Here is an 11076-nt window from a genome sequence, read left to right on the forward strand (position 1 = left end):
CAGGGTGACGCACAGATGCATCACAAGTTAAACTAAGTTATGTAGACAACCCTGCACTATTTCAGCAAGCTGCATTTGCCTGAACATGAATCTAAGTGACTTCATGACTTTAAAATAGGAAACACAATATTACCCCTCAAAGTTGTGAGGACACATTTGTTTGAATGACATGTAGTGGCTGGTTGGGAGAACGGTTCTCTGGCATGTCTGCTGTGTCAGTTGTCCGCTGCATTGGGATTGTGATCTCATTCATCCATTTGCTCGCAGACCAGTCTGGAAACGTAGCCTCTGTTGCTGTGGTACCTCGGCCAGGCTGGGCAGGTTGTTGGGGATGGAAATATGGTAGTAAAGATGGGTGCTCAGGGTAGGGCAGCATATTTTGGGAGGCAGAACGACTGGGATGCTGCATCAAAACAGATGGTGTTAATTTATGAGGATGGAGCTTCCCCTGCGGAGGCTGAGAAGCTTACATGACACAGATCAAAGCCCATCTCGCACAACCAAAAGCAGGACGCAACCATGATCAAAGCACCGAGATCTGTCAGAGCACTTGCCACACTCGTTTTCTCTCGCTGGTCGTACTTGCAGTTTCTTCTCTCTCCCTCCCTCTTTCAAACCACAGTTTATGCAGATGTACTGCAGCCGCAAAATATAGACTGTCATCTTTTCACTAAAAACCGTCCAGTAGTTCAGTCACTGTGTAGGACCATATGTAAAGTAAACACTTTGTGGTCCAGAGACTCATTATCCAATCTCAGGCTATAGAACTTGGCTCTGTTTTCCTCAAAGACACATACACAAACCAATTAAGCTACTGAATGAAAGACCTAGTTCTCCTGCACAACACTAACACACATACAAATACAATCTGTACTCACATAGAGTCCGGTGTGCCGTTCTCCGAAGAAAGGGAAAGCCACGGATATTGCTATCAGTCCTGATCCTCCATCATCTTGCTCGATGGTCTGGGAGTCACCTTCATCCAGCCCAAAAGGGTAGAACTCCTCCAGAGGTACAGCAGCCTCCATGCCATGAAGCAAAATAAGAAGCAAACACATGGAGAGCACTGGTCTCCTCAGCCACCCCATGACCTTGTCTGCACAGGGATGGAGAGGAGAGGACTAGGATCCTGGACACTCAGAGAGGGCAACAGGACAACTCTAATCACCAGTGCCAAATGCTCAACCAATGATGGTCTCCTTGTCTTTCTTCTCCCTGTTTCTGTAAATTTCCCTCTTTTTGGTTTCTAATTCCACTCTTTGTTTCCTCTCAGATCTGCTCTGAGCCCTGGTACTTGGACTGTTGGTCTAAGACAAGGGGGTAGATTCCTTGCATTCTGTGTGCTGCTGGGTGCTCAAGAGCTGCCGTGCTCCGTGCCGCTCACTGAAATGAACAGAGTGAGAGAGAGAAAGAAGGAGAGGGAGTAGAGTGATTCGGCTCTATTTTTTTTTTTTTTTTTTTTTTTTTTTTTACAATCCAGTGACTTGGTCCCTGATGGTTAGTTTAGAAATATCCTCAATAAAACCTCTATTCTGCCTGCCAAAGGAGTTCTTTCAGACCCAGCCCCACCCCCCCAGGGATTCACTACCTTGCATGATTAAGAACTCTCATCCAATAGCTGAGAAGAGACCGGTAACTGGATAAGCACTGGGTGGAGCTATGGTAATCAAAGGGCTGCTTTAAAGAGACTCTGACAGGGCACTCTCCTCTACTCTTAACCTTTGCTAAAAAAATACCCTTCCTCACAAGCACGTGTCTCGTGTGGTACAAACTACCACATGGCAGTGTAAGAGTTGGCATGTGATAAGATGCATATATAGTGCATTCCTTGGATATTGTGCTCAAGAAGCCTGTTCAATAGGAGGAAAATATACAAAATCCCTTTGGTTTGGACAAGAGATGTACTGAAGGCTTGCTTACTCCCTGAATATCAATTTTCCAAGACAATAGATTTTAAATATGCCTGAAACAACTCCCTTAAAAATAAAAGGAGATTCTTTTTACACAAGGGGTCATTAGTGGTAGGAATCGAATCACGGAGCAAGAACATCACAAGGATCTTTTTATGTGTACACATCGTACACAGCAATTATCCAAAATATGCCAAAACCAACTGACAGCAATTATTCAGACCACAAAAATCAATCTGGGTATTTTTTTGTTTGTTTGTTTGTTTGTTTTATTGACAAAAATGACTTTGTGATTAAACAAAACAGTTTTCTAATAGTTATTATATGGAACAGCGTATCATTTGTGATTAAGAATCGCTTTAACACCCATTAGAGAAACACCATATGGAAACATTTATTATGAAAACAACATTCTACATTTTCTATATACCGGTATCCTAATCATTAAACATTCATTACTTCAATTAGCTCATTGTTTCTGCCTTAAATTAATACATTATTAGCTATTTCTGAAATACATAACGTGTATACAGTCACCTCTGATAACAGATCACTCTAAATTGTAAAAAAAAAAAAAAAAAAAAAAACTATACAAATAAATGTGAATTGAATTTGTAGGCAAGACATGATTCGTTTACTCTAGCTGTAATTTAGCTAAGACAAGATGATCTTATTCTCTAAATGGATGTGTAATTAAATAATGATCACAGTAATTATTTAGGTTACAGAGTAATAAGTTGTAAAGAGAGAAAATTATGTGGTTTGATACACAGTTTGGGAATCTAGGGTGTGATGTTTTAGGTAGGTACAGCGGTTTCAAACTGTGTGTATGTATGTGTGTGTGTGCGTGTGTGCGTGCGTGTGTGTGTGTGTCATGGTAAAACCAACATTATGGGGACAAAATGTCCCTACAAATTTGGCAATATCCGAAATTCTCTTAGGGGACATTTTACTAAGTGATGTTTTTTGAAAATGTACAAATGCAAGTGTGTGTGTGTGTTTGTGGTGTTGAATTGAGACTGTGCTTAATGCTCTAAAATGAACAGGGATAGACTTAGGTAGATTTATCGTCTGTTTTTAACAGTTTGCTGAACAAATCCTTAAAACAATTTGGCAATTGAGAAGAATTTAGTGAAACAGTGATCTCTTTGTTTGTTGTTACTGGGTTCTTATGGTGTGGATCAGGATTACTTAAAGTATTTGTGCAAATTTAGTCCAACAATTCTCCCTGAGACGAGTGATTTTGTGTGTTGAACCAAAGTGTGTGAATCATGCGTGTGTAACATTTATTTATGCATAAGTCCATTCATGTAAGCACTGGCCTTGTTTCATTGGCCTTTGAGAGATTACAATCTATGCATCTGCTTCATATATGCTTGCCTCCTCTTCATCTCCTGCTCCAACTGTTCTTTCAGTGTGCAAACCTGAGAAACACACAACAGTTATTGTAAAGCAGTCATGAATTCATCAGAGGCTTCTTGCTATTGAATGTGATGTAAATGTACACTCTTATAATGCATGTGGTCACATCTTAAAGGATAATTCCGGTATTTAACACCTTGAGTCTATATTGTAGTTTGTTTTGGATGAACAAGAGTGGTGGACAACATTTTTTTGACAATGGTTCCTCTCTCGAGTTTTTGACTATAAAAGAATTGGCCATGGACCCATTTAACATTGGAGTCAATGGGCATGTCCGAAAATGTCATTAAAACAGCCAATAATGTTCGTTTACAAAACTGTTAAACTCACCGAGTGGTTAGTGGTGTTCGTTGATGATTATAAACAATATATCGTCGCAATATATGATTCCAATCCGTTTATTTTGCTATAGTGGAACTATTTTTTCAACAATGGGATTTTACAAAATGACGAATAAAACACGACAGAAACTGTATTTCGCAACACTTTTTGTTTCTGGAACATCAACTAACATCACTAATCACTCGGTGAGTTGCACAGTTTTGAAAACTAATGTTAAAGGTTGTTTTAATGACATTTTCGGACATGCCCATTGACTCCAATGTTAAATGGGTCCATGGCCAATTCTTTTATAGTCAAAAACTCGAGAGAGGAACCATTGTCAAAAAAATGTTGTCCACCACTCTTGTTCATCCAAAACAAACTACAATATAGACTCAAGGTGTTAAATACCGGAATTATCCTTTAATAGCTTTCTCAAACCTGTTCCTCCAAACAGTGGACCCTCTGGCGGTGAGCTTTCTCCCGAGCCTCCAGTGCTCTCTCTACCTGCTGCTGGGAGTTCCTCATCCGCTCTGACTCCAGGTCCAGCTCTTGCCTGAGGTGAGCCGTCACTTCCATGAGCCTCTGGGTGTGAGTTTGCTCCAATATAGAGATCTGGGACTACAGAGACAACACATTATATCCCGTCACAGGCGAATCTAATACACAAACAAAAAGAGCTGGAAAAAGGAATATGAAACATTTTTGTATTATTAGCGGTGCTTTGTAAGGTACTATAACTATTGCTCACTTGAATAAACCCATAACCCTGAGCATTCAATTTTTCGCACCTACAGGAATGAATAACACCTCAAATCGTGTGGTTTATTGAAAAGAAATGTAAATATATATTTATTTATTTTTACTTGTGACCAAGTACCAATCAATTGAGTGGACTAGATTCTGATCCATGCATTAAAAATGTCAAAATACTTGTAAATATTGATATCACCTGTAGTGTGTGAATTTCAGCCTGTGTCTCGCTTAACTCTAGCTCTAGATTTTGTATTTTTTGTTCTTGCTGTTCTCTCTCACGCTCAGCATGCAACACCTCGACCTCCTTCCTTTGGCGATTCTGTTCCACCTGCACACAACACACGCATGCCAACACTAAATGTATCAAGCATAGAAATCTGGTGTGAGATACTGTCACATGCTTTACATTCATGGATAGATTTTGCAGCTTAAGCTAAACCCATCAGGATGATTGTATGTTTCACTCATACAGACTCAAACCCACACAAAATCTGCAAACTCTCGTGCAAACTTACCTCAACCAATAATACTTACAGTAGTTTAAGGTACAGACGAGACACTCTGATTAGTTTGCACAGAGTAAAACATCACAGATGAACATACAGTACACAACAAACTGTATTTGAAAGTCATTGTGAATCATAATGTGTTTATAATAGCATGACATGTACCTTCTCCAGGGTCCGTTTTAGAGAGGACCTGTCTTTTCCCAGACGCAGCAGTGTCCTCTCCAGCTCAGCTTTCTCTCCCTGCAGCCGATGTGCAGTGGTTTGCAGGATAGCCACCTGCTCTTGAAGCTGATCCTTTTCTCCCTTCAGGAGTGCACACTTCTCTTGCGCCTCCTGCTCAGCCTGTTGCCTCTGTCTCACAGCCTAGACAATCAGAAAAGATGTAGAATAGACATTCGACTATACAATAGACTATATGGCTGTCACCAGAACTGGTTGAAGATCAACATAGATTTCTGGACTAGGAAGTTTCACATACAGGGCAAAAACTTGGAAGAGTTAATAACAGGGTGTGTTGGTGTCTGGGTAAGATACAATGTAATAGAGTTAACATTGAATTTCATTCAACTTTCAATGAAAATCTGTTTGTGGTTGTGTGTTTTTTTTTTTTTTTTGGTTGCTATTTATTTTTATTTTGTGTTTTTTTTACTGAAACAGAGAAAAACTATTAAAAACACTGCTGGAAGGCAAAGTATTCTAGTATTTGTTTGATACATGTACCTGCAAGGACCAAATTATATTAAAGGGATAGTACACCCAAAAATGGAAATTCTGTCATCAATTAAGATTGTCATCATAAGATTGATTCATCTTCAAAACACAAATGAAGATATTTCTAATAAAACCTCAAATACGGTAAACGGAAGCTCAACCATACTTTCTTTATGCGCAAGAACAAACCTCATTGGTTCTCGCGCATCAAGCAAGCAAGTCCATTTTGACTTATTTGTATTTGCATTGATTAATGTTTACATTTCCATGGATAAATGCCTAAATTAAATCTGTTTTAACCCGAAGACTTGGTTTAACCCTCTCGATTTATATGTATTTCTTTTACGAGCTTTTTATGAACTTTTAAAAACTTTAAAGTTTTGGTGTAATGGAATTTCAATAAAGGCACAGAAATCTCTCAGGTTTCATAAAAAATATCTTAATTTGTGTTTGAAAGATGAATGAAAGTCTTGGAAAGAAATAAGGGCGAGTAAATTTTCATTGTTGGATGAACTAATCATTTAGAGCAGTGTGTGTGTGTGTGTGTGTGTGTGTGTGTGTGTGTGTGTGTGTGTGTGTGTGTGTGTGTGTGTGTGTGTGTGTGTGTGTGTGTGTGTGTGTGTGTGTGTGCACAACCTCCTGCAGGCCACGTGTCTGTTTGTCGAGTTCGGAGACCCTGAGTTCAGACTCTTCCTGGCTTCTCTGCAGGCTCTGTAGTCTCTCACTCAAGCCATGATTTTGCTTCCTACCGTTTGTCAGAGCCTCCCGTGTCTTATCCAACCTCTCCTGCGCACACATAGACACACACAGGCAAGTATGAACGGGCATCAATCCACACACGCATAATCAGACACCCACATACAGTTTTAATGAGGAAGCTGTACTTTTCCTCACTACTACCAATTGCCTGTCTTTTTATCCTTTCTCCCCACTCTCTCTTTCTCCTCTGGACCTCTTTTTATTGGCAAGAACTGGCAGGTCTCAAGCAAACTGAAAAAGATTTACACTGAGGGCGCAGTGTTTTTGTTTGTACAGCATCTTTAAAACACAGACTCATACTAAGCCTTAAAAGCTCTCCAGAGGAGCCAGAGAAAATTAATGAGTTCAGTCCAGCTTTTTATTGCACCGTCATCCAGCACCTTCAGGGAACAGACAGGAGCAAAGGTAAATACTTTTTAAAAAAAGAAAGAAAGAAAGAAATTCCAAATCTGGAAAAGTTATGGAACCACAGCATAAATCACTACATATTGTGGCTATGGTAGTAAGATGATCTGTGGTGTTTCAATTAAAGCTGTACGTGAACTGAGAAGAAGTGAGATCAAAATGGGAGCGGTCCTGATTGTGCATGTGGCTGAACCACAACGAACTTAATAAGGTTGTTTGTGAGTTCATGATGAAGAAAAATGATTGACAGTGTTTCTAATAAAGTCATCATAGAGAATTTGCTTTAACTTGTTTTTATCTAAGTTCCATCAAGTTGAGATGTTTGAGCTTGTCTTCTATCTTGCAGTTGTATGACTTTTGGTTCTAGTATATTGCTGCTAATATGGCCAGTTGAATGATTTATATAGTTATTTAGTTCGTTTTTAATTCATGTGCCCTTGTAACCTTCAATCAAAGCAATTTCCACTCCCTCTTGCAATGACATCTCTTCTCTTCTCTGATGACGCGTTTACTGGCGCAAGGGCAGGACAGCCTGTGACTCACATGAAATAGCAGCAATAGCAATGATCCCACGGTCCAATCAATTCCCGATGGACAAAATCAAGTCCCTCACAACATTTTTTGTTCTTGTCTCACATTCCGTTTCATGCCGACTTTAATTTCAGGACTTTATAAATGTCAGTTATCAAACTGCAAATATGTGCAAGCTATAAAAGCCACACTGACCTGCAGCATCTTCCGGTCATGTTCGCTGGCTGTGAGAGCTCGCTGCAGTTGGGCGGCTTGATCTCGGGCTGATCCTGCAGCAGTGTTGCTGTCGGTCAAGGATGCAGCCATGGCCTGGAGTTGCTCCCTCAACTGGCTCTCCTGCAGTTCTGTATGTGCCAAGGCAATTGCCAACCTCTCACCCTCAACCTACATTGGGACAACAGTGCTCTATTATATTGCTCAAACATGAAACATGTCCTTTTAGACACAGCGTAAACCTACACACACCTTCAAGAGAGCAGCACGCTCTTCGCTGTCTCCCAGCTCTCTGCGGAGGTTGTTGAGGCGTTCTTGCAGTGAGCTGACCTCCGCCTCTGTCTCTGTGGCTCGGAGCTGGGCACGCTGCAGCTCTCCCTCCAACCCCCGTCGCTTGAGCTCCAGCCTGGCAGCTCGCGCTTCCGCGGCTTCACAGATCTGCTTCATACGACGACGCTCGGCCTCCAGACTTTCCCCAGAGGCCTGGGAGCGCTCCAGCTTCTCCTGAATACAGTGTATGTATACCGATAATGTGACTTATAGAGGAGCAACTCATCAGAGATCGTTATTGTTAAAAGATTTTTGATGATAAGAAATGCATCTTTCAAAATAGACCTACAGTACAATGATTTTGTTTTATTGTGTTCAATTCCCAGACACTCACTTCTGTGAAGCCTTGAGGCTGAAAAGTAGGATGTCACTGTTTGCGCTCAATTTTGTAAACCATTTTTGTGTTAGTGTAGACTGTGTTAACCTGCAGTGCTTTGGCCTCTGCCTCAGTTATCTGTAGGCTGTTGTTCATTTTGTCCAACTCTTCACTCAGAATCCTATTCTGTATTTCTCCACGCTGAACTGCCTCATCCTGTAGGGCGAGTGATGCTTGCATCCCCTCTAAATGCTTGGCCAGCTCACGCTTTCCTGGCAAACACACGCCCACACATTCACATCCATGTTAATCAAAAACAGAGTTACAAACTGTTCATCACTGAGCAGCACCCAAGTGTTGGGCTAGAGTTCTTTCTTACCCTCCTCCAGCTCTCTGATAGATTGTTTCAGCATCTGTATGCGCGTGTTGCTTCTCTCCTGACTGGCCTGCAGGTTTTCTACCTGCTTGCTGAGACTATGAACCTGTGCCTGGGACTCATCCTAAAATCACACAATCAGGGAGAGAAGGATGTTTATGTTCTTTTTATTCATATGTTCCTTGTTCTTGTTACACATTGTGTGGTTTGTGATCCTTCATTTGTGTGTGCCTATATAGACTATAGTTTTTTCCATGGAGATAATAGTCATTTTCAAAACGAAAAACGTTTGTATAGTAATATCCTACAAATCTTGGGTTTGTATGGGAAAGGGATACCATAGATCCAAATTGAGCAAAAAATGCCAAACAAGCTTTGTAAGTTAGTTGATACAGTTCACAGAAACAGTCTGCACGATTTATTCATGAATCAGCTTTTTTTTCTTAGTTCTTATTGTATGAATTCAGAAGACTAGCATAGTTATACTATATAGTACAGTTATGTTGACTTCTTTTTATGATGCCTCTTTGTCCTTTGTGGTGATGTAGTGGTGTCAAGTACCCGCTCTCTCTGTGTGTCTCTGAGCTCTTGCTGGAAGCTACGCAGCAACATCTGAAGTGAGTCCAGATCCAACTCCCTGTCCTCTCCGTGGGAGGGGGACAGAGAACACACAGGCGACCCACCCACCCCAGGCTGTTCTGACATGACTTCACCTAAGGGCATATGCACAAGTTTCCATTTAATTCTTTTGACTTGTAATTTAGAACACCGTGTACGCTAGAACAGACCATTGTTTAATAACCTTTGAAGAAAATAATCCTTTGTAATATAAGAGTGGTGATCTTCTTCCTGACCCTAAACTAACCGTTGTAAAAAAAAAAGTCCAGATTCATTATTGGACTGAGAACGCATTACCTTTCACAGGTGAGCGAGTTCTCCACGGTGAGGGGCTCCGTCCACGTTCCCCAGGTGTGGGTGAACGTCTTCCACGCCCACTTCCAAGTGTACGTTTCAGCGCAGAACTGAGAACATTCAACCTGTGCTCGAGATCTCTCCGTATGGCATCATTCTGTCCCAGCTGCTCTTCCAGCCCCTGGGCCCGGGACTCTGCTAGACTGACCTTCAGCCCAAGCTCTCTGAGCTGGGCCTGGGCTTCCTGCAGTGCTCCCTCCAAGCGAGCGGCCTCATCACGCTGCTTCAGTTGGCTCTCCTGAAGGTTGGAATCCCGTTGTTGCTGCATCTCTCTCTCCTGGCGATGCGCTTCTTCCAGTTCTGCTACATGCCGCTGCAAGCCTGCAGTCTTTTCACACACACACATATTTAAGCATGTTACTGTATTTGTGTGTGGATGCTATGATTATGCCAGTTGTTGTGTTGTACCTCCTTCAGGGCTGCCTCTCTGCCAGCGTCACTCTCCAGTACTCTTTGTCTGAGAGTGAAGGTCTCCTTTCTCATTTCTTCCTCTCTCTGCTCATCCTGAGACAGTCTGGACTGCATGTCACTCAACTCTTGCCCTTGCCGAATGCACTGACCCTCCAATGTCTTCACCTGCTCACACACACGCTTTTTAATGTTTTTATTTTACAAAAATGGTTGCAATGTATACAGAACTGAGCTGAATTTCATGAGGAAGAGGATTCACAGCAGACCTGTAAAACAACATTTTGTTCCACTGTATATGCGTATATTGCTAGACTAAAAATGTTGTTTAGATGTTTCTAGATGTTTAGGATAATGTAAAGGCACGAACTACAAAAGAAAAACCTTTGATTTCTATGGCCCTGACCTGTCTGCGCAGTTCCTGCAGTTCTCTGCGCGCCTGCAAGCGTGATTTCTCAAGCTCACGCATGTTGGTCCTCAGCTTCAGCGCCTCCTGCTGGAGGGAGGATTTACACTCCTCTAAAACTGTCAGCCTCTGTTCCTTCTCCTCTCCCACTCGCTTCAAACTGATCAAAAAAGAAGAAGAGAAAAACAAGGAAGATGAATAAATTTGTAATGATGTGAGAAATAAAGAAATTTCCCATTTATTTATTGAACAAACTTAAGACCAGTCTGCTAAACCTGTTGTTTTCAAACTCGGCTCTCTTCACGGCTGTACGGAGTTCGTGATTGGAAGTTTGGATGGCCTCTTTCTCTCTCGCAGCATCCCCTAAAGATCTCTTCAGTTCCAAGCCCTCACGCCGCTGAGCGTCCCTGTCCTGCAAACACTCCCTCAGCTCTCGATGGGCCTCGATCAGTTCCTTACGGACAGAGTCCCTGCTCTCTTCCACCTCCCTCAGTTCCCTCCTCAAATGCTCCACCTGAAAGAGACCGAGATTAGACAGAAAGATTAAATTAATCCAAATGATTCTGTAAACACAAAAGGAGTGGTTGGTCATGGCTTGAGCATAATGGTGTAACTTAATCAATCTAAAATAAAGACCATTTAAATCACGCAAGTATGGTGAATTGACACCCAGAGGGAGTGAAGACTTTTCATACTCCTTACGTGGCACTGTTTTGCTGAGAACAATTCAA

At 41.6% G+C, this 11076-nt stretch overlaps 2 protein-coding genes across 3 annotated transcripts in view; both read right to left on the reverse strand.

Moving 5' to 3' along the window:
* sned1 (sushi, nidogen and EGF-like domains 1) overlaps nt 1–1394 on the reverse strand; it is a 29192-nt gene extending 27798 nt beyond the window's left edge. Inside the window, exon 1 of one of the 2 annotated variants that reach the window (XM_079628741.1) lies at nt 879–1394. In XM_079628741.1, coding sequence (XP_079484867.1) covers nt 879–1088 — 210 coding nt within the window. In that variant the 5' untranslated portion in view covers nt 1089–1394. The remainder of the gene's footprint in view (nt 1–878) is intronic. The other variant, XM_079628740.1, reaches the window with a different exon arrangement.
* A 790-nt stretch (nt 1395–2184) lies between these two features.
* crocc2 (ciliary rootlet coiled-coil, rootletin family member 2) overlaps nt 2185–11076 on the reverse strand; it is a 60720-nt gene continuing 51828 nt past the window's right edge. The window contains exons 25-38 of the mRNA XM_079627887.1: nt 10621–10859; nt 10346–10505; nt 9940–10107; nt 9475–9859; nt 9121–9272; nt 8563–8683; nt 8292–8455; nt 7790–8041; nt 7520–7708; nt 6266–6415; nt 5081–5281; nt 4606–4737; nt 4095–4274; nt 2185–3334 (exon numbers count right to left, since the gene is read on the reverse strand). Coding sequence (XP_079484013.1) covers nt 3257–3334; nt 4095–4274; nt 4606–4737; nt 5081–5281; nt 6266–6415; nt 7520–7708; nt 7790–8041; nt 8292–8455; nt 8563–8683; nt 9121–9272; nt 9475–9859; nt 9940–10107; nt 10346–10505; nt 10621–10859 — 2571 coding nt within the window. The 3' untranslated portion in view covers nt 2185–3256. The remainder of the gene's footprint in view (nt 3335–4094; nt 4275–4605; nt 4738–5080; nt 5282–6265; nt 6416–7519; nt 7709–7789; nt 8042–8291; nt 8456–8562; nt 8684–9120; nt 9273–9474; nt 9860–9939; nt 10108–10345; nt 10506–10620; nt 10860–11076) is intronic.

The sequence above is a fragment of the Phoxinus phoxinus genome (assembly GCF_949152265.1).
Source record: "Phoxinus phoxinus genome assembly, chromosome: 11".
NCBI lineage: Eukaryota > Metazoa > Chordata > Actinopteri > Cypriniformes > Leuciscidae > Phoxinus > Phoxinus phoxinus.